Here is a 24,197-nt window from a genome sequence, read left to right on the forward strand (position 1 = left end):
AGCAACGGGAGTAGCAGTTAAGGTTGAAGCATGTTCGGTCCACCACGTGTTTCGTGAAGAGTAGTGTTTCATCTCCGGTAGATCATACACAATGCTCTGTCTCCACAAAAGCACGGAGATGTTCCCTCTACCGTTAAATTTTTGATGAGAATGTGTTTTATCGGTGTAGCATTTATCGTCACTAATACTCGTGGGCAAGGGCTTTATGTTACGGAGTACTCGTTGCACGCCATCCAGTCATTTGTGTTGTCTTCAGCGTGGTATACAACTATCCATCTTCACCGGGACACTGCGGGTCTGTTTCGTCGGTGATCATTTGATCTTTCCCGCGTCAAACCTGGGTCGTGAACGCTCGCTATGGAGTATAACCGTTTGCGGACTCCTGAAAACTAAGGTAAGTGTGTCCGACTACTTTTTCTGCTTTACGAGTCCTGTTTCCTAAACTAAAATAACTTCATCTTTTACCATCAGCGAACAAGACATGGTTCAATATTTTACTTCCGTTGAATGCTGCGTTGGTTTTTTTAAGCCCTGGCAGGAGCTTTTATACATGGGACTTGGTGGTCGGTGTGTCTGTCCCCGGGAAATTGACCAAAAGTATGGTGTTCCATATGTGCCACCGGCTTCACATTTTTCGGCGTCGCATTTTCCAGCTCTGGCAGGGATCATTTTGATCGATGCAAGACTTTCATGCAAAACTTCTTGCAAACGGCCAGAGCTTATTGTGCACTCGCACTTGTTTTATGCAAAAGGTGAAAACACACTAATCTACCAAAGCCAATAAGGAGGGACCAATAAAACAGTAAGTTTAATGCAAATAAATGAGGACTTTCCGAATCTTAGAATCTCAGATATTGCATTTTCAAATGGCAACAAGGCGATGAAATACGCAATTTCGTTTTTTGTAATAAGGACGTTCATCGTACGCGGTGTGAACTTTGTTACTGATAATGTAGTAATCAACGGATGACGTAGCACCAACCGATAATGTACTAACAATTGACCGATACTGTATCACTAATGTAACACATTATTGACCGATGGTGTAGTAAATTTTACTACACCATCAGCCAATTTCTGTTAACAACAGTCTTGACTGATAGTGTAGTACATTCTACTCCATTATCGGTTAATATTTGTTACATTATCGGTTAGTGATACAGTATCAGTCAATTGTTGTTACATTATCGGTTGGTGATATGTTATCCGTTGGTATCAGTTGTAACAAGCTGTGAGCAACATGGTTTGTTCTGCCTTTATAGTATGAGGCTTAATAGCTTCCCCATGGAAACGACTGGTAAGATACCTTGTTAAGTTTCAGATGGAAACTTTCTTGGAGTTGAAGTATAAGCATAATGATAGAAGCCATACCAAAGTGGTTTAGAGTTGAGAATTTTCAGATTTGTTTGTCCGACAAAATTTCAGTCACCAAACACGTTGATCCATCGAAGTTTGTTAGGCATTTGGGAAAATGGGGCTCTCCAACATTTTTGGGCCCGAACATGAACGTAACGCACAACATAATCTAGAGCTCTTCCGAGCTACCGGTACTTAATATCGTTCATCATGCAATACTTGCATTGCAAGATATACCAAACTTGATTGTGTACTCGGTGGCAAACAAAACAGATTACGGCAATAATTATCACGGTACTATCAGTATCGGTAAACTTATTTTTGAAAATTATTTACTTCAATTGCGGATATGATGTGAGTGAAGGGGGAGGGGGTATAGGACCCCCTCTTTGGCGGCCAAAAAAGGGCAAAAATAAGTGAGTCAAAAATTATCCGCTCATATGAATTCTCTAAATTATGCCCAAGAACGCAGGAAAAATATCTACAATTCAAATATTTCCAGGGGAGCAGTTTCCAGACGCGCCTAGCTAGCTGGGGCGTGCCTTGGTGGCCCGCGAGTTCCTCTGGCAGTGGCACCCGTTCACATCCAACCCTCAACCCCTTGAGTCAAAATGAGAGTAAATCGTATGTTAGATTCACTCATTGGAATGTAGGGTTTCACACCAATCTTCTGACACCCTATATGTTCCAACTGCACATATTCCTGTCCTTACCCCTATCCCTACCCCTATCACTAACCCTAACACTAACCCTAACCCTAACTGGGAGTTATACATTCTTATGTGCGGGTTGTCGGAACATAGGGGTGTCGGAACTTCGACAGAGCAGTCACCGGAATTTAGAGAGTACAACGTAGCTGTAGTTACTTCAAGATTTTCTCTTGAGCTCACGTTTTCTGAAGACTACAATCCTGGCCAAATCTTGCTGGGCCCCCACCCCCCGGCCCCCTGTCAATGTTGTGTCATTGTGCGGTGTGTGCTCCATCAGCTGGAGAGAACAACATTGACCGGGGGAGCGGGGGAGTGGGTGACCGTGGAAGGCTAAGATTATTTCCAAGTGTCCCATCCATTTTGGCCGGGATTGTAGCCTCGACAGACCCCCAACAGTACAACCTGTGAAATGCCTAGCTGCCATCGTCAGCCAGAGCGGAGATCATATCGTGCGTCGACCGGTGTGTGGGTAATGCGATCTGGCATGGTGATAGTCGCTAATTGCATTAAGCTAGCGTTGATCCAACGACGGATAGCAATCAACGGCGAATCAGTACCACTTTGATGATTTTTTTGAGTGTCTTCAACAGAATCAATAGATGATTCTCCGAAGTATGAATATTAAAATCTCTCAGTTATTGTTAATGATAACACTATCTGGTATATGGGGAATGGATTCAATTCATCAAAAGTAGTGTGGCGTAGTAGCTCGCGAGTTCGAAGAACCACATTGTGAGAAACGTTCATTTTTAAAAGAGGGGGAAACCTCAAGAAATCAGGCAGGGACTGAAAAACTGAATTCACTTACCCACCTAAGCGGGGTTCGAACCATGGCCTATGAGGTGGAAGGAGGGGATGCCACGGCGCCAACCTGACCCCCCTCCAGCTTCCCATGCTCGTCTGCTTGGGATTAAGTCGTGGGCTTACCTTAGAAACCCAACCAGACAAGTATAATGTTTAATTTTGAGGAAACTGATTTGAATAAGACTCATTCGGAACTTCAAAACATCCGGGGTCAATTTCAAGGAGCTAATAAATTCATAACACAACTTAAAGGCAGTATACAACATTTGCTTTTTCTATAGTTTTCGTAAGTTTGCTCTTCCCGGGCCACTGTTTGCATGAAGAAATGTATTTTATTTTGTCAGTAACTGACATGGGCTGACATTTTCCGTGGCGTCTGCTAACGTCAAGCACCCCCTTTCCCCCAAAAGAAGAAACAACCGTACGTCAATCGTTGAAGAAATCTGAACCTGAAAAAAATCCTCAATCAATCAATCAATCCATCCATCTATTGTGAGTTTGGGGTCTGTGTCGATTTTAGTAGTTACAACGAACATTTGGATGAAATTCGACTTGCATCTTTAAATCCTCTGTTACTAGTCACAGAAAGTGTGCGTAGAAGCTGGCACGTTATCTATCTACCGCATCTTCATTTTGCCAGAAGCAACTTCATTCGGAGGAAAAAAAATCGCAGGCCGCGATGCACTTTTTCTGTTGAATAATTGAACCTTTTCAGAGGACGCGCGCATAAATAAACAATATTTAGGATAAAAGGAACACTAAATAATAATCTCTTCAAGTATAGTGAACGGAGTAAATCTTTGTTGGCACGCGTTGTTAAAATAGAGATCGCTATGTCTACTGCTGGAAATACAATTGAAGATAAGATTTAAGAAAAAGTGCAACTTGTAGAACTACGACAAAGTATAATAATTTTTATCACGTTTTGTTTTGTTTTGGTTTTGTGTATATGTATATATTCTTTAAAATAAGCACATTTTGATGTTTACTTAATTTGAAAAAAAAAGATATCCGAGGTTACTCAACTTGAAACTGACCAAAATGTTGCAATCAAATAAGTAAATACATCAATGAAATGTTTATAATGAATTAAATTGTGAATATTATTATTATTATTCTTAATTATTTTTGGTAATGAAACCAAGGATTCCTCAAAAGCGCCCTTGGCATTGTAGTTCGCTAGCCTGAAGAAACATGAGAAGACAATGAGACGCAATTACAGTTTTAGAGGTGGGAAGAAAACCCCAGAAGAAAATTCTGGGTAAAACCCACGGAATCAGGCAGTGACTGAAAACCCAATCCACATATAGGACCAGGCGGGATTCGAACCCGAATCACAGCGGTGGAAGGCGAGGAAAGTACCGCTACGCCAACCTGACTCCCTTGAAGAAGAAAATTAATGGATACATTCCCAGAAATTAACATACTCATACCAAAAGACTCACAATTATGCATGTCTTAATAATGATGATCTGTTTCACGTCCGCCTGCATGTTAATTACTTTTTATGGTGTAACATTATTATCCTGGAATTACAGCCTCCTTATCTTTTTACCCTCGGGGGTGATCCGCCAACCGTGAAAGTATGCTGTAGACAAAGCTCACACGGCCCTCCACAAATAAAACTCTGTTTCTTGTAGGACGTAGGCTGACAATTCGGAGTAGGGTTCTTATTTGTTTTCTTGGATAATTCTATTGCGAACATTATGCGACCAGTTATCTTTGGGCGGTGACTCCAGAGTTACTGGTTACGAATTTCAAATATTAGTATCGACATCGAGGGTCACAGCGCTCATCTTTGTCGAGAGAATTCAAAATGAAATGGTCTTCAAGGTGCTACAGTAGCTTAGCACTGAGAGCCTCGTTTTGGATGTGACAATAAACGCTTACATTTTGCATCCCCGTAGTTAAACGTTTCCTCGCTTTCATACTGGCAAAGGCTGATCGAAAAATGGTTTTGTAAAATCAGAGCCAATTTGTCAGTGCGTAGAAACCAATATATCTTGTGGACAAGATGATGTGAGGAAAGAGTTTATATACCATCTCAAATAATCACGGAGCCAGTATGGGTCAGCGGTGTGTCTTTATCTACACTTGGAACCTGTGAGAATAATATTATAGATAGGTTTCGCTTGATATTAGTTAATTAGTTATTAATCATGTAACTTTGAAAAAGTCTTCATTTTGTTGTGCGTACGTTTCCAAGTAAGGCCGGAAACGGAAAATATGGCATAATGGACTCACTCTGGAAGTAAATCCAAATGTTGCCGGGTTCGGGGGCGGATCTAAATTTCAAGAAACGGGGGTGGGGTGGATGGAGGGGATGATATGAAAGGGGGTTGGGGGTCGGTTGAGTGCGGCCTGCTAGGGGAGGGGGGGTCTGATGGGGGATGGTCCCCGGCAAATTTTGAAATCTATGGTGCTTTCTCCTACATTCGAAGGCAATTTGAGAATATATTTATATATTTAGGAACTTTAACATTCCACTGAACGGGAGGGTTGCCCCCCCCCCAGATCACATACTAGGGGTCAGGTCCCAGTGTTGACACGTGAATTGATTTTGTATTCACAGAGGAAATCAGATGCGATGCACTCACTTTCAAACGCACACACTTGATTAAAAAGAAACAGTGGTTTTTATCGCACTCTACGAAAGGGATAAACTGTTTTTATTTCTCGTCCCTGTGGCTAATTAACATGTCAAACACGTCTGCGCTGTCAAGGCATGCCCGTCATGCGATACGCGCGACGGGTAAACGCCACAAGACGGCGAATTTATTTTATTAATTTCTTCATTATTTCTTAGCCGGTTGGTTGTGAATAAGGAACGACGTGTCGGCCACTTGAGGGGGGGGGGGGGCTGCCTCGGCCCCTGGCATGATTAAACTTTCATGATATCTGTGGTTAACGAACTACAGCGGTGCATGCTCGACTGAAGATTGGAAATTTTACAGAGTGCAATACATCATGGCAGGAAAAAAAAATAGAAGGGGGACATTTCTGAAACCTCGGATTCGGTTTCAGGCTATGACTTCATTGATTTGAAGCCCCGGGATGTAATAGGCAGCTACGGCTGTAAATCAGGGAAGATACAACTCACGCATCATAGAGTCAGAGCTGAAACCCCTTCGGCTTTGAAACAGAGCCCTCTCCGTTTCCGCAGCCGATGTTTTATAGGTTTACATTGTGACTTCTCATTTCAAGAATGGCACCACATTTTGCGTAGGCTCTGCATGTGAAAACGTTTCTGACGATTTTTTTTTAATATCGAAAGAACAGAATACTTAGCTGAATTAAGTCTTTTGGAAAAACTTGAAATCTTCCCTATCACTTTAATTCTCGCTTCACGAATCCAACAGGCCAACTTTCGTAGCTACAACTGAGTGTAAACTTGCGCCGGTCGCGCGGTAAAATGGAAGCATTGGAAGAATCCCAGTTCACCGCTTATAGCACGTTAGTTTCAATAATAATTTAAGCAAACTCGTTTCCGACCTTATGAACAGATAGAAATCTGATATCAGCGTTCTCATGAAAAAAAAAACATTTAAAAAAATGATAATAAAATAGATTTTACAAAAAAACCGACAACGCTCTCAATTGACTATTTTGCATTGTTTAGTAATGAATAAATACTCATGCAGTTTTTGCTAGCTAGCTGTATCTGCCAACGCATGAATGTCAGCGCCAAAATTACTTGGAGGAAACTACATCAGTTTTCACAATGGCAAATCCACTCTGCAACATTAGTACGCAAAATTCTTCATTGGAACGACACATTGGTATTTCAAGTCTTGGGATATAAATTACCCCCTATGCATAATTCTCAAGGCTCTATTTTTGTTACGTTGCGCATAAAAAGTGCACCGTGTGTGGCAATGCATTCAGGCAGTGCATAGCTTAGCAGTTGGATACTCGTGTACTCAGTTCACCGTGCCACGCGCAGGGCACACGTGCCGTCTATTGTACCCGTAGTCCCCGCCAGTATGGGCAGCACGCGCCCGCTGATCGCCGCGTTCGGCCGGACAACGATTTCGTGACAGATGTCGCTCAAGAAAACTGAAATGTGTAATCTGCCGCGGAAAAGAGGGGCAATCTGGTCTTATTTACGGCCAAGTGTGCTCCCGAGTACCCGGACTCACATCGGTCTATTGAATGAGGAGTGGTGTTTTTGTATTTGAGTTATTCTAAATGTTTCAGGTCGTTGCAGTACGAAGAAAAAAAATCCTGTCTATTAAAATCATTCGCTGTAATGCAAATTAATGCCCTTTTCTGGTCAACTGATTTGTAGAAATGGCATTTCTCTGTCATCACCTTTTGTATAATTTAAACAAAAACAGTGAATTTCCCCCCCCCCAAAAAAAAATCTTAAGAAAATTAAGCAATGTATAAGAACCGCCAGGCAACGAAGAAGGGCCTTTTTGTCTCCTTTTGGCACTTTTCCATTTTCTCTCAATCTCTTCTTTTCTTAATGCTTTCTATTTGTGTATTTGACCATATATTTTTTTTTTACCACTTTCAGTATAAAAACCTCCAATTTGTGGCAACAGTCCTATCCACCAGGGGGTACTGTTCCAACAGGAAAAACAAAAAAAATCACACATATTCTCGCTGACAATTCACCCCTTATCAAATAAAATGAGTGGTGGGGAAATGAGCGTAATTGAATCAAAAACTGGGGGGAAATTAGGTTTGAACAAGACCGTACCGCGGTCTCTCCGGTGTATCGTGCCGCGAGACGCGAGCCCGGTCCCGCCGTCAGCCACCGGGTCGAGCCGGGCCCCGTGGCCCGTACGGACACGGTCGGTGTCCGCGGGTGTAATCGCTGTGCAGACGTCTGACTTTTTGACTGTATACACAGTGCCAAATTGAATTTGCTCACGGGATAACTCGGAACGCGTGTTTTTCCCCTCGTGGGGATAGTCACTATTTGCTCTTTTCTTTAACATTTTTGTTAACGCTCATCTTTTTTTGGAGGGGGGGGGGGAGGAGTGGGGGAGTGGGGAGTCTACGATACAAAAATACGGAAAAGAGCACATTTCCCACTTTTTTCTCGATGATTATTTGAAAAGTTGGAAATTTTTAATTAAGCCTTGAACCTTTTTCTTCTTAATCGTTACGCTATTTATTCTTATTTATTGCACTTCATAATTAAAAGAGCGTGCATTTGCACTTTTAAACAGCACAGTCTACTCCTTTACTGACAAGTAGTTAAAGAATTTTATCGCTTTTCAGCTTTTATTCGGTGGCCCAATTTTAAAATGAATTCAACAACATGAGCGGAATCAGTACAAAAATGCAAATCGCCCAGCAGACTGCTTAAATCGAGATATCAGGGAGTAATTTGACTATTTCAAACGATCTCTTTATATAGTTTTTCACCTACTTAATCAATCATTCATTTTTCCTCTTTTATCGTACGATAATCCTGACTTTTAAAGGAGTATACAGAAACGACTTGTCATAAACCAATGAATAATAAAGTCTATAAGGCACCCGGACGCGCAAAAACTTCATAATGTACTGCGCGATATCGCGGGGCCCGTAATTGGTTTCTTCAGCGGGCTCGGCCGCGACAGATGGCCGTAAGTAGGCGACCTCGAACGGCGGTACCCGATGTCCCGCTCCCGCTGCATCCGTGTTGTTATAAAAGTGCAAAATGTTTTCGTCTGTTGGCCCGTGTTAATAAGCCTTCTGTCCTAATTAAACTTTACCCCTTCAAGGCCGCGTAGTTAATAGTCGGGCGAGTCGAGTAATTATGCGATTTTTAATGGGGTTACTTAACTAGAGATTGTAAGATTTGGTTTCTTCTTTTTTCCTGTATAATATAGAACCAGGATAAACTGTATATAGAAAATATGCTTCTCTCAAATTTAGTACAATTTATTTCTCGATATTTTAAACGGTTTCTTTCCAGTAAAGTAGATCAGTCTCATTATTATTCCTCTTGAATGCATTTCTTCTCTTTTTTTTTACGGCATGCTTCATTTTTCATTTTTTTTTTTAAAAAGATCAATCAAATTTTGAAATGGGGCCTAATTATTCAAGAACTTGTCCGAAAACTTGAAAATCATTAATGACATGAAAAAGGTTGGAAACTAATTTGAATTTATATGATCCATTGTTCTGGCATGTGTTCTCTTTCAGAAAAAAAAATTGCAAACGAATGCCAAACAAGTAATCACTGTTTCAGGAATTTTCAACTACGATCCTTCGCCCCCGAAAATATAGGCCTGAAACAGTGTCGTAACTACGGCGGGCCCGGGGGGCACGTGCCCCCCCCCCCCCCCCGTGGATGTCGGTACCCCGACTCCCCAATTTAAAATCTTGAATCGAACAAAAATAATCTATAGTTTGCCTAGAGTTCCCCCTTGAAAAAATGGTGCAACCACAGGTGTCCCCCCCCCCAATTCCAGAAGTTTAACCCTAATTACGTCACTGTGTCAAATAACGTGATGCAGCGTTACATTTCATGAATATTTCACTTACTTCCTTGCCTGAACATGTTCCATATTTCACGACTTCATTATTCAGGTTCCCTTACATTTTAATGTTTGATCACAGTTTGACCCCTAAATGTTTTAAAAGAAGAAGAAATCTAAGATTTTTTTTCCTCAGAAGCTACACCTACGTAACTTGACTTAATTCTTTTCACAGGAGTCAATTACATGAACGATAATTCACGTGTGACATGATGTTTGGCAAAAGTAATTCGACACTGTTGAAACATCAACACTCAAATCGTCATTACGCGCGACCCTGAAACCAATTGCGCGAAACCTCCCCAATCCCCATGACATCTTTTGCAAACCGACCCCCGACGACAAGACGCGCGTCCACAGCCCGTAATATCAGACAATGTTTTCCCCGATGATCTTTGTTTTCGTTGGGCAAGGAACCGTATACCGTACACCGCTGCTTGTGTCGCACCACCGACGATGGAGGGTTAGACTCGATTCCAGTCTAGAAATCGCTGACCTAATTCGTTACATTTCTAATCAGAATCTCAGAAACAACTTTGATTGGGGTATTTTTCCCCTGTATTTTACCTTTTACTTTTTCTTTTTTAAATGAAAAGAAGACGAAACCAACACAATTTGCAGAGTATTCCGCAATAACGGATGCTGATTGTCATTGTACAGGGTGAGTCAAAACAGCGGAACCCAATCCCCATAAAATATATTATATATTCTAAAAAATATGTCGCACCAAAATTAATAATGACTGGAAAGCCAATTTCATCAGCTACTTTTTTTTTTAATACAGAAATTGCTCAATCCGTTCAAAGAATATCACCATTTAAACGCAATGACCCTAAAACCTGTCTTGTCCAAAAGAAGCAATTTATTGTGTATTCTGACTGTTTGGAACAACGAAGAAATGACACAGAATACTTGTTTCAACAACTGTCAACAACTGTAGAACACAATATATTTATTAACAACCCTGGTTAGGCGAACAATATGATTAAAAAAAAGAAAAGAACAAAAAAGGATAGCGTAACTTGCTCAGAAAATGAACAGGTTGATCGGCTTATGCTTCCGTATATAGGGACCTGTTGTATGTGTCAGAAACAGCCCTTTATCATTGCTTAAAGTGAATATTAATCTGCGTGTGAACAAAGGGAAATAGTCATGACATCTTCACTATAAGCCGGAAAGAAAAGAAAGCATTTTTTAAGGGAACTATAGGGAATTTACAAGTCAAGTATTGCAGCACGGGGCGATTCTTTGTACACATGCACCAAACAGAAATCATCAAAGGAAAGTCAACTTGTCCCCCCTCGAAATCACGGATCTTACCTCCAGCGGAATTTAACAGTCTATAGGTGAGATGAACTTAACCTCCCCACAATTCTCAAGTTAGTTTCGATCGAGTAGCCTGCCTGCGGACATACCGCCGGCTCGTAAGAAGTCTACGGCAGCCGAGCCGACGCGGCAGTCAGTTTAAACGACGAAAGTAAATGGTGCTGACAGCGGATCGTCAACAACGCGAGACCCCGGCGGCACGTCTCGCGGGCGGCACGCGCTTGTATCGAGTTTGGAGAGGTGGGCCCCCGGGGTTACCCGTGTTGGTTCAGAGAGTTCCTCCCCCGGGATGACTGACAGTTGGCATTGATAGGCATGAGTGAAGCAATGGTTTACCAGAATGGCCGGTAGATTTTTCTTTTTTTAGGATTTTTGTTTCTTCAGATTTTAAAGTCGTTTGCCTTTTGTGAAAGGGATAGACATGATTTTCACAAATTCACGTTCCCAAGTTCTCGTATTGTGTTCGGACTTTTTTGTCTCTAGCCAAATGATTTGATATGATGTACTAGATTTTAAACATTATCCACTAAAAATGAACATCCAAAAACAGTGTGAAGGATAACATTGTGGCCATTACAAAAGGTAAATGTATATGCACTTTTGATATAAACGTCGTTGTATTGGTTCGATTGGTTTTCTGTGTTAATTAGTAGTGATGATCTTTCACTAGAGCACTACTTTCCAACAAAATTGCTTACACAGACAACAAGTCACTTTCTTAAGAAAGTCACTTTCTCAAGATAGCAACAATAGATCGCCATCTGAAACGCCATGTGCCCTTCTCATAGCGAGCTGTCTTTGACTTACACTGGGCATTGACGGAGCCATCTTTATATCAGAAACGTTGTCGAAATCCAACCCTGGGCCAGTAGTATCCTGAAAGCTTATTTCCGTTGGCCAAAAAAATCTGCTATAATAGTATAGGCGTATATAGATGCACAAAATTTATGTACAAACATAGACATGCTGATTACTTTAATTTACTTCAATATTTCGAACAAAATTCTTCCTTCGAAGTTTGCGTGCACTGCTCGTTCCTTTTATGTTTGTCTGAGAGAAATTGACGGAGGACCCTGAAAATTGTGAAATTGGGCCCTCGATTTGCCTTGAGCCCTACATTTCTGAACATGATCGACGATTCGATTTTTTTTTAGTCCTAGGGTGTTTGCCAAACCTTGGATGTTCTCCTGCTCTGGTTCATAAATCATTCAGAAACCTTAATTGCATCTAAGACTTAATGAAAATATTCTAAACTTTGGCTATATGTTGTAAGATTCGGTGTTTCTGTACCAAGCCGGCATCCCCAAATACAGGGTCCCTAAAATCATGAAGTTGGAACCGAACCTGGAAACCAACCGAGGTTTCGTGAACTCCCCTAGTGTGTTTGGCCCCTCCCTCTGTATAATCAACCGTACCTACCCCTATCATAATGACTACACGGGACTTTATTAATCGCCCACCGGACCCACGACGACACTGAACTTCACTGTATAATCATCCGGGGTATATGAATATTATGTAAAAGACACACTTGGGAATAGAATACCGCCACTATATAATGTACTATATGCCCGCTGTGCAATAATTCACCCATGAAACTTTAATGAAATGACACTGCTGCACTGGGGAGCGAGGGGACGAAAAGACATCAACGCCACATCTCGTTCAATCCCATTCTTTTGATGAGTCAGTGGGTATCATCACCACGGTGATTAATTTTTTGTGTGCAAGAATATGCCCTCCCCTGCCGTCCCTGCACTTTTTTTCCCGACAGGTGTAGCATGCAACACCTGACCAACCAAGTCAAAATACCGAGTTGTTTGTCTAGTTTCTCTGGTTTTAGCTTTGGATTAGATTCCTCTCCAACGACAGCGTATAGGTTACCAGTCGTAACTCTTTCCTCGAAAAGTTACATCGACTGATTTCAGATGCACCCTACAATGGGCCAAAATGTCGGGTGAAATTTAACCGTTTTACCGTCAAATCTGCCCAGAGTGAAGTCAAAACCTTTTTGGTCGTGATGTGCGGTAGGGGGGGGGGGGGGATTTTCATTGTGGCCGGCAGCCAGAGGCGCCTTTACGTGCCAGCGGCCCGACCACGTTGTAGCCGCGTCCTTCGCAATTCAGCATCCCAGCTGCGAGTAAGGATGATTAGCCTCCCAAATTATTATTATTATTATTATTAAATTACGCGTAACATGGAGTTCCTAAAGCTTCGCTACTAATTCCGTGCACAACTAGTTAAACTACGTATGCATGTAGTAAGTAACTTCATCAGCGTTATAACAGCGGTCAAGCTTGTTTTCTGTAGTTACCTTTCTTCAAATACAACTTACAAATACAATTAAAGCAATTTGTCTTTATAGGTTGACAATGCTCTGGGTCCATTTAATTGCCTGGCGAATAGGGGTCAGACTGATGTGCAAATTCAAGCACCATCCAAGTATATGTCTGTCAAGTTCACTGTTATTATCACCAATTTGAAATTGTGGCAAGTCTTATATATGACATGTTATGTTTAAAGGCTTACTGCACACCAAAGCTTATGCAAACTTAGTTTGTAATTTTAAAAATGCTACGTTACTTTTCCATTTGATTTTGCCTGACTAACACGGCTGCCCACCACTTTGTGTACACCACCAGTAATTATCAAGACATGCAACAGCCGTCGACAGACTCAATATCATTTTACCATATACATTAATCTCCATGTTGCCGATTCCTCCAAGGGGACGCAAGGCGGAGGTGTATGATATTACATCGGATTAACTCTTGCTGATCGAGTCCCGTGCGGCGGGGGGAAATCAGGAGCAAGGCCCCCGAGACGCACGGCCCGGGTAACTCGGCCGGGCCCGCTCGGCTCTGCAAAATGTAAAAACAGCGAAACCGAAAACTGTCAATTTTGCCGCAGGCGCGCTCCATATATGCATAATAGATTTTTGTATTTTCGGCCCGGTGTAGAGATGATGAATTATTAGAGATAATGCAAACATCTCGCCATTCACTATTGATATTGTTATTGATATTAACGAAGTGGATGATTGGTTATCTGTTTTGTTGGATGATGTTAGCTTCATTTTTTTGGCCTGAGGGTATAACTGAGGACTCTCATAAATCCATCCTCGATTGTGTTGTGCTTCCTGGAAATAAAGTAAGGTAGGCCTATACCTGCCTAAATAAAATAAATATTGAACGATTTAAGTGTGTCATATTTTCCTCTGGGTGGCAAACAAATTGTAACACGCTAATAGAGAACTTGTCACAAACACTCGAAGCCAATTTAATAAAACTGCTTAGTTCACAAAAGTGCTAATTACCAACACTGAAGCCAGTTTGGTACAACTGTGAACTATATATGCCGCCCTCTTGATTATCTGTGATTTATAAGGTTTTTTTTCTCCCTCTCTTTTATTGTTACAGTTCGGACCCTTCACTTCAGCCCTATCTCACGACAGAAATGAACGGAGTGACGAATTGGCACGAAGTACCATAAAAGACGCAGGAATCCTCAGTTAGAGTTGAGAGCACTTTGGAGAGAACAAAATCAGTAGATTCACCCAAAGTGGCCGAGCTGTTTGGTGGTTTGACATCTATTTTATCAATTTTGTTGATGTTCAATCGATTATCATCAGGAAGGGTTCCTCGAACGGACTTTGCATATTCATCAGGAAGAAATTTTCTTATACGTCACGAAGGATTTGCATATTCATTAGAAAGCCACCGTTGTAATGCGAGCCACACGGTCCTCCATCCCTAGCATCGTGCTCCCTCTACCGGCGGCCGTCAAGGAGGAGCCACGCGAGTTCTCGTGCGGGGCTGAGCTAGGAGCCGAGCAGAACGAGAACATGAAAGCGAGTACGTTGTTGAACCATGCTACAGCCGCCACCACCACCACTACTTGCCGGGGCGGGGTGGTCCAGCAGCAGCAGCGGGCCGACGCTCACTTATCCCGGGAGGAGCGACGCCGTAGACGGCGAGCCACTACCAAGTACCGCACGGCCCACGCCACCCGGGAACGCATCCGGGTCGAGGCCTTCAACGTAGCGTTTGGTGAGCTTCGCAAACTACTCCCAACGCTTCCCCCAGACAAGAAACTCTCCAAAATCGAGATTCTTAGACTCGCCATTTGCTATATATCATACCTTAACCATGTGCTTGATGTATGACCCTCACTATTGTACGAGGAATGAACCACATTATGCAATGACTTTGACGCAGCACATCACAAGATTCGTGTCCTAAACACATTGTGTATTTATCCAAGCGTAAACAGTATTCCACTAAAATGAACAAGTCAGTTATATCCATTGAAGAGGTTGTGGAATGCTCGAAGACATTTCCGTCATTTTTAGGGTATATGTAGCCTAAGGTGTGATGAAATAAAAACGACTATTGTGTCTGTCATGAAATGAATACAAAAGGTACATTTGAGAGCTGTTTTTCAGGTCCTGTTTCGACCCGAACGTGCAATTTGTGTAAAAATCGTCGTTGGGGGCAGCAAACAAAACATAGTAAATCGTGACGTAATAAACAGGACCTGTTTATTACGTCACGATTTTTCTCATTTTACGAAGAACCCGACGACTGTTGATTTCAATTATGCGCTCGCCGACCAACAAATTACTCGATGAATTTCAGTTTTATAAACATATAAACGCACATTACAAAAGAATGGGACTTTGTCATTTTGATATATATGGGTCTACTCTACAATAAAAAAAAAATGTAAAAAAAACGACTTTCAGCATTCCAAAACCTCTTTAAACTATCTTTAATTGTGTTGACTTGGCTAGTAGATTACGTTTTTTTTTTGTTTTTTTTTTTTGGGGGGGCTTCTCACATAGGCAATTTCTGTTTAACTTGATGTTTTGTTCGCTTATATACAACACGCTACGTGTGTTTGACACTGTTAAGTATTCGATTCAGTTTTGTGGAGCGTGTGAGAAAAAAATCTTCCCAGCTATTGAAACACACAGAAAAAAGTATGCTCGGAAAGTTTTGGTAGTTTTTTTTCCCTTCGAGTTACACAAAAATTGGTTTCTTGTTCTTTGCATGCCATACCTGCCAGGTAAAGTTAATGTTGTTGGGTCTTTAAGCTTGTGCTCAAGGCAATGCCACGTGTGTGGCTACTTTTGTGTCTGAATTTTTAGAGATATATATTCTGAAAAGTTTTTGCGTTCATGCATTCAAAAAGTTGTACAAACCTTTTAAGATTTATCGTATGTCTGGTGTTCAAATCATTGAAAAGATGGCTCCAATGTAATTGACACCAAAATGTAATGCCTAGTCTTGCCTGTTAATTTTTATAAATGCACAATAGTGATGTTAAAATGTCTACGAAGCGGGTTTGCCCAACGGAAAGAAAATACTTTGACGGTACATGGTGCAACAAATCCGGAGTTTTCCACATTTTCGGGCCCCCCTCCATGTACAAATGCTCACCACAATTATTCATGGTGTTATACAGGATGGAGAAAGTGGCAACCCAGATCATGCACCCAGAATTTGAGTTTGAGGAGTCTTCATTTATTAACAATTTAATTCCATAACGCAAACTGTCTTTATAATTTGTCACCGACATCCTGTTATCAGACATTCTGTGCTCGTTTAAGAATCCAGGCTTTCGTTACACACGGAGTCCCCCCCCCCATTCCTTGGGCTCAAGTCCTCACACATAGTCTGGTTTTAATAGTCTGTAATTCTGAGGACCCATTCTTTTGCCTTATTTTGTTCCTATTGTTGAGACAAAACTTTCTCGACATATCCCATCAGGTTTGTACAGGAAAAATACCGAGGACTCGAACTAATGATTATCTCAGGTAACCGTTGTTCCGAGTTCCCGGAACTCCGAGTCCTCAGAGGCGAATTCTCGCTGTGTTTATAATGCATGTTCTCATGGTAAACACCGAGGACGTGTGCAAGAGCAATAGGTTGGCAACCTGTTCTCGGTTGGTTTATGCATAAATCAATGCGGCGGGAGTTGCTTTAAAAATGTATGACCACATGTAGGTTTACAAAAACGCCTTCAACAACTTAGCACTGACGATTGACTATGAGTCGTTATTCCTTCTACTCAAACCCCCAGACCACGATTTGTGTTTTGATATGTGATACACTTCTAAGTATTGTCTTTGCAGGGTCCAACTTTATGATTTTGTTTATGGTTCAACTGTTACAAGTAAATTCAGTGGACGTGTTTTACAGTTATGTTTAAAGTTATACCATTAAAAAAAGGATTTTATTCTTTTGGGGCAGGCGGTGCTTTCTGTTGAAAATCTACATTGCTGGTCGTCTTAGGTTCAAAAGTAAACTAAACAACAAGAAGGATTTCCATTAAGTTTCTTACTTTGTAACAGTGTTTTTTTGTAATTAAAGAGTCCTAAAAAGGAAGGCAAAATGTTTAAGATTATTTAGTTCGAAATCTTCATAATGATAAACCTCAAATGATGAATTTATTGAAAGTGCTGTTTCACATTTTAAAAAGAACTGTTTTTAACTCGAAGTTCGTTTTGTTTCGTTTCCCCCAACAATTTGACTGTTTGGTGTGCACTGTTTTGTATTCAACGTCACATTTTAATTAAGTCTGATTTTGGCAGAAGGCACCACAAATGGAACTTACTTCAGCTCAAATTGACACATGTATAACTTTATTTCTTCCAACGAAAGCATTTTGCATCGCATATTTCGTGTATGAATGCACAGCATGGAATATGACATCATTCCGGAACTGTTGACATGCAGCCGAGTGTAAATAAAATGTCATGTATCAGATGCATATATGAACAAACAAAAACAATGAATGAACGTAGTATGGTAATATTGTTGTTGTCACATCTTTTAAAATTCTATAGTTCGCTGTTTATTATGTTAGCTATTCGTCAATATTTGAAAGCATTTTTCATCAGTCTCCTTTATCCTTAACCACGCCCCCCAAAGAAAGATACAAGGAAAAAGAAGCATCACATTAAATACGATATAATGGAAAAAAAATACAGACCTCACTGTCCCTTTTTGACTGAATAGCCGTTCGATTACAATATGTTAAAAAACTCGTGATTGCAATTTTTGGGGTATTTCAAAACCTTTATTCATTATGATGCATTACTTATCATTTGTATTGAAATATACACAAAATTACATCCAAATAAAAAAAAACTGACTTATCAAAATATTTCATTCCGCACATCCATTATTTATGTAAGTATACGAAATTAATCCTCAAGTCTCTATTCTTTTTTACATCTAGTAACGAAAATCATATCATATTAATGAGAAACATTGACACCATTGTAAGATTTACTTAGGCACTTGGTACAACTGAGTTTTCAGTATCTTTGATACCATGGCAATATCAACCCTTATTGGTCACCCAAAGTAGCGCATGTGTAATCAGTCATCACGTGTGCTGACTTGTGCGCATGCGCAAAAAGTCCGAATCCCTATTAATTAATGTTGATTTAACCATATACAAAAATGAATCTGGTGAGCAAAAATAACATTAAAAATCAAAATTCGAGGCAAAAATTAATAACACAAGCATTTGAAACTGAGCGACTAGTTTCTCTCCTCTAGGAATGCGCTAAGAAATGCGAGTATTTACAACTTCTTTTTTAAAAAACAAATGCGAAAATCTAACTGCTAATCATATAAGTCTAGTGGTTGACGTAATAATATAAATGCCAAACAGTGACGTAGTCGCAAGCCCGCGTATCAGGTCATGACAAATCACCCGTGAGAGTTCAGAATGGTATACGGCTGTTTTATGCATCATTTCAAATTAGGCGAAGATGTCAATTAGCCAAGTCAAACCGTTAACAAAGCTATTTTTAATTGCAAGTAATGCTATTGTAACGCTATCAACTACAGCCGGCTAGAAAACAAGCAAAGCAACAAAATCAAAAACTCAGAGAAGAAACCAAACAAGAAACAGGGGAAAAAATCAATGTCAGTTTATGTACGCGAGTAGCCTACCCAAAATCTTCTGCTCCATTCCACTAAGAAAGAAGCTGATGACGAAAATCCAATCCATCCATGAGAAACGAGGATGCATTCTCTTTCTAAAATATAATATTTGTTCTTCATTTTTTGCACAAAATATTCAAAAGTCTGCAATGAATACGTGCTTCTTCAAAAAGCTCGCAACAAAATATCAGAACCTAAACTAAATCAATAGTCTACGACATTCGAGCAGATTATGCAAAACAACACGTCCTGACCTGCAGATTCTGACCTTTCAGCGGGCTCCTTCTATCGTGTCTTCGGTTACCCGAATTTGTATGACGAAACAAAAATAGCAGCTTTTGACCAATCAACAACATTGGCCGAATTCTGCTCTAAATACGGTCGCAACTCTGTTTGGCTGGCGCGCGGTGGACGGATTTATTACAAGTTTGAAGTGTGGCTCTGCACACGTGACCGTCCGATCCTCAGACTACATAATCCCATGGAGAACAGTGAACTAACATGCTGTACATGTACGACCATCTATTTCGCGAATGGTGCCATGACTTCAAATACAAAGCTAATAGATCTATTGTGTGGCAAACAAGTTACTAGACTTACTTCAAAAGTACTGGCAGGCGCACACGTTTTTAAATAGTTTGAATCGCATGTTTCGAGTACTCACTGAACTTTTTTAATGAACCACTGAATCTCCGGAAGCGCGGTTCTAATAACATTAAAGTTCTAATAACACCCAACTTATGTTCAACCTAACTAAAGGCCTACCCATCATACTTCAAGGCTGAGCCTTTAAACACGAAACTGAATAAAACTTCTGCAAACTGCCTACTGCACTGATTGGATTGACTTGAATGTAGAAATAAAACAATTATGGCTAACATTTCGGTCCGGGCAGAACTCAAGGACCAAACCCTTTCTCAAAGGCAAACTTTACTTTGTGGTTAGGCTACTCTAAGGATGTTTAATATTGTATAGGTCTGCTAACTATACTTCCAAAAACGGGAAAAAAATCCCCATTTTCCACTCTAAATGAACTCTTGATGAACTTTAAAAGTAGCAAAATATATACACGTTTGGCCTACGGTATAAACTGGGAAAAATGGACACGTTTTACACAATGAAAGAAAAATAACGAAAATAACAAAACTTCGGATACGCATTTCCTATACTGTTATGAGTTAGGCAATTAAATGAAAGTTTACTATAATTTTGGAAAGTTTAACGAAATAAAACAAAAATGATTCAAATGTGACACTAATGTATATATGAAGTTGATCAATATTTTGCATAGATTAGCCAGCAAATAATGTTTATCTTTTTGTTTAATTCCACTCAGTGACAAAAATTATGATGGGATATTTCAAATATATATAGAGATCTGTACGACTGTAAACAATCTAAGGTCCCGCAGCAAGGCTTCTGAAATCAATCATAATCAGAGTGTGCCCTCAATGATTTTAGCTTTGTTATTTTGTATTTTGAATTACAAGCCGCTTCATTGGCTAAATGACTTCTAAACTGAAAAGCCTAATATTTCTACAATGCATTGCTTCCAAACCAAAAGAGTATCATGGACATAATGATGGAAGGACTAGTGGCCAGTTCAGACCAAGGTAAAGGAGTCACCGTGGATGGTTGACGCACGATGGAAGGACGAATGGCCAGTCAAGACCCAGGTGATTAAACGGATGGTTGGTACACGATGGGAGGACTTGTGGCCAGTCTAGGCCCAGCTCTCCAGGCTTTTCCCGGGCTGCAGCTCCAACTCGATCTCCTCGCCAACCATCCTAGGTAAACAAAGCAGCAGAGAAATGTGTTCATGATAAGTGCCGATTTATTGTGAAATTTAATAGCTAGCGCCCTCATGAGACCAATTTGTGCCAGGGCAGATTTATCATTTTTTTTTCTAAACCTCGGCTATCTCGAGTTTAGGCCTCTTCCCTCTGAGATATGAGGTTTTTGGCCAAATATGACCCATCTGCTAGAACAGGCACATCAGATTTTACAATAGAAAGCCAACGTTTGAAGTCCTTTATTTACTTTCAATATTACGGCAAACGCGCACTTAGAACAGGGGCCAATTTCACGGCCTTGCTAAGCACACGATTTTCTGCTAACAGAGCGTCCGTCTATTTCATGGAGACATTAAGCATAAGCACAGCAAAAGGCACGCTTACTTCAGAGGAAATATTTGCCTAACTTAGTGACGTAACAATATAAATCGCCATGCACGCGCGACCGTTAGCACGTCCACGCCGTGAAATAGTGCTTAAGGTTCGTAATTCTTTTTGCTATGCTAAGCACAACTTTTCTGCTAACTGTTAAGCAGCGCCAGAGACGAAGTCGACCAAAACATGGCCCAGATTAGAAAATGTCCCATTGAAACACACATCTGTCGTTATCTATCTGTCTGTCAATCCAAGTATAAGTCATATGTCATGCATTATATTCCCGTTTCAAAATAAAGGTGTGCACTGAGATTGATAGCATAGTCTTACACTTGGTGCAAGTATTTTGTTTAAATGAACCATTTTTTCACCGTTTGACATTTCCAAACTTGAGGGCGCCCTCCCATACCTAGTGGTGCCATGCCTGTTGGTTCTGACAGGCAAAAGCACCAACCAAGCATGCGTCTCTTCATAACTTTTCAATATTTCTAAAGTATTAGCAATATACACAGAGCTTACAATGTACGCAAAGCGACGGCATAAGATTATTTTTTGCTTTAATTGGATCAACTTTATCAAGTTATCAAACTTACGGTGTGGTTGGTGGTGGAGGGAAGTCACTGTCAGGGTCGGTGTAGCCGTAGCGAGGCTCGGCCGGTGAGATCATCTCAGGCGGTGGCATCCTGCTGGGCGCATTGTACGGGTCCTTCTCATCGTAAGGCAGGGTCTGAGAGGAGTGGGGACTTGGCTGGATTGGGGAGGGAGAAATGACAAATAACCAGAAACGTAAGGTCCAAAGGTGAGAAATGGGCTAAATGAGAAAAAGGACAACAAGAAAGAATTTTGAAAGAGTTAGGTCGCCAGATTAATATTTAATTGTGCAGCTCCAGAACATATTTTCGCGAGGGGGGGGGGGGGGGGGAGGCAAAAAAATGTATCCCCCCAAAAGTGAGCCCCAAAAATTACGGCGTGGGGTTCGGGACCCATGTAAGGGCCCCGACATGTTTTTGGATTCTAGATGCTCTGTGGTGCGATCTGAGGCAATTTCTGACCACTTTAACCAAATCTTTTGAGGAAAAGATGGCGTACGCAGTGCCTGCCTTTACTGCGACGTCACTTAAACAAAATGGGTTCGTTTTGAGAGGGTGTTGAAAATGTGGGGGATTGTTTAATTTATGTCATGGCGTCCCATCTTGCTTACCCTGTAGGCTTTCTCCTGGTAAGCCAGGGTCTGAGAGGAGTGGGGACTTGGCTGGATTGGGGAGGGAGAAAAGACAAATAACCAGAAACGTAAGGTCCAAAGGTAAGAAATGGGCTAAAATGAGAAAAAGGACAACAAGAAAGAATTTTGATAGAGTTAGGTCGCCAGATTAATATTACATTGTGCAGCTCTTACCTTGTACAAGAAATGGTGCGTCTGTTTGCTGGGGTGTTCGACAAGGGCGGATCGAGAACACATTTTCGGGAGGGGGGGGGCAAACAAATTTATCCCCCAAAAGTGGGCCCCAAAAATTACGGCGTAGGGTTCGGGGCCCATTTAAGGGCCCCGAAATGTTTTTGGATTCTAGATGCTCTGTGGTGCGATCTGAGGCAATTTCTGACCACTTTAACCAAATCTTTGGAGGAAAAGATGGCGTACACAGTGCCTGCCTTTACTGCGACGTCACTTAAAGCTAGAGTCCATCATTTGCAGCTACCCGAAAACTAACTGGCGTAATTATTGTAGAAAAACATACTTGGTTGAAAGATAGAAAGGGGACTAAACTCCCTGTGAAATTATTCTTTCTGGCAAGCTGTCATTTTGAAGAAACCAACAAAAGAAGGCCTTTCCAACGGTGCTTCTTAAGACGCACCGTAGGAAAATTCAAATTAGTAGTTCGTTTTGTTAGTCGGCGAAGTGCGCGCCAGCATTTGCACGACGCACACGTGCGCGTGGTTGCTATAATTCGTCGGATCAGTGCTCGCGCACTGCAATCGGCGTAGCTGCAATCGGCTCAGTGAGAACGTGTCTCGGATGCTGAATTCAGGCCCACTTCAAAACATGATTCAGCAACGTTTGATTTGAAATTGAGATCCTAGAATGCAGTTTTTCTCGGAATATACAGCTGAAGCTAAGCTGAAACGTCGTCAGGTTAGTTGTTCAGTACCCTTCTTTAGAATTTGTGCACTTTTGTTGCTTCAAACGAACAAAATGCACAAATTACAAATGATGGACTATACCTTTAAAAATAATGGGTTCGTTTTGAGAGGGGCTATGGCCCCCGTTGGCCCCCCGGATCCGCCCTTGGTGTTGAAAATGTGTGTGTGTGTGTGTGTGTGTGGGGGGGGGGGGGTTGTTTAATTTATGTCATGGCGTCCCGTCTTGCTTACCCTGTATGCCTTCTCCGGCACGTTGGTGTACTGAGGACGCGACTGCAGCTGCTGGCGCATCTGTCTGGCGTACGGGTCCTCGCTGTGCAGCGGCTCGGCAGCAGTCTTCTCATGGCTACGCTGGACCTCCACGGGTGTGTCTCTGACCTGATACGCGGGCTCACGACCACCAATGTCCGGCATGTCATCCTTGTGCTGCTGCCGTTTCTGCTGCTTCTTGCTTTTCTTGCTTCCCTGGTGATTGTTTAAGGGAAGGGAGCAGGTCAGGGGAGTAAAATTGGCTGCGTGAGATGCCGTTTCTTTTCTGCAGTTTTTACTGCTGAACTTGTTTTTGGTTTTCCTCATTTGTCAGCAGTGTTATGATGTTATGTTGTTGTTGTTGTGGCTGCTGATGTTGCTATTTAGGACACATAATTAGGTCGATGACAAAGCGCTCCCTAATGGCAGCTTGATGTGAACAAAATGTACTTGGGCTCTTACCGGGAATTGGGCTTTCCTTTTGCGAGACCGAAACTGCAGGACGCAGCAGATACCGATGAGGACAATGAAGACGACCAGGGCAGCGATGCCTCCTATCACAGCTCCTGCTATCTCGAGCGGGTTCAGTTTATCTGTCGATTGGATCAAGACACGTACAATTGTTATACGCTGATCGGGGCATATGAACTGATTATGCACCTATCACGATATTATGAGCTCGGCATAATTCTATCCGAATTATTAACATTATGAAAGTTCCCGCTATCTCGGTAGGGTTTAGTTTGTATGTCAATTCGGTTAGAACACACACACAATTATTATACACTGATATAAAGGGTATATACGAACTTATTATCCAAATTATTAGTATTCCATTTCAGTTCCTGCTATCTCGGTCGGGATTAATTGTAAATCCGTCGATTGAACCTTGACGCATATACCTCAGTCATAATGTACAGTAAATCCACATACATTTACACCCGAAATATAGGATATAAGTTATAGAGCAGGCTTACTGATAAACTCAAATCAATAAAATATTAA

General features: G+C 41.3%; 2 protein-coding genes across 2 annotated transcripts in view; one reads left to right on the top strand and one right to left on the bottom strand.

Annotated features, from left to right (window-relative positions):
* LOC119735475 (helix-loop-helix protein 1-like) lies at window positions 1-15,055 on the top strand. Its single transcript, XM_038209176.1, has 2 exons — window positions 1-394; window positions 14,095-15,055. Exon 2 carries the CDS (start codon window positions 14,403-14,405, stop codon window positions 14,838-14,840), a length of 438 nt encoding a protein of 145 aa, XP_038065104.1. The 5' UTR covers window positions 1-394; window positions 14,095-14,402; the 3' UTR covers window positions 14,841-15,055.
* Window positions 15,056-17,730: 2,675 nt separating this feature from the next.
* The window catches only part of LOC119735275 (protein mesh-like), a 29,153-nt gene continuing 22,686 nt past the window's right edge, over window positions 17,731-24,197 (bottom strand). Inside the window, exons 22-26 of the mRNA XM_038208975.1 lie at window positions 23,655-23,785; window positions 23,175-23,408; window positions 22,006-22,056; window positions 21,398-21,552; window positions 17,731-20,423 (exon numbers count right to left, since the gene is read on the bottom strand). Of these exons, the coding sequence (XP_038064903.1) occupies window positions 20,360-20,423; window positions 21,398-21,552; window positions 22,006-22,056; window positions 23,175-23,408; window positions 23,655-23,785 (635 nt within the window). The 3' untranslated portion in view covers window positions 17,731-20,359. The remainder of the gene's footprint in view (window positions 20,424-21,397; window positions 21,553-22,005; window positions 22,057-23,174; window positions 23,409-23,654; window positions 23,786-24,197) is intronic.

This window comes from Patiria miniata, unplaced genomic scaffold, assembly GCF_015706575.1.
Source record: "Patiria miniata isolate m_02_andy unplaced genomic scaffold, ASM1570657v1 HiC_scaffold_29, whole genome shotgun sequence".
Classification (NCBI taxonomy): Eukaryota; Metazoa; Echinodermata; class Asteroidea; order Valvatida; family Asterinidae; genus Patiria; species Patiria miniata.

Bases quoted from the DNA above. Each gene is read 5' to 3' on its own strand.
- LOC119735475 (XM_038209176.1), top strand. From the start codon at position 14,403: ATGCGAGCCACACGGTCCTCCATCCCTAGCATCGTGCTCCCTCTACCG.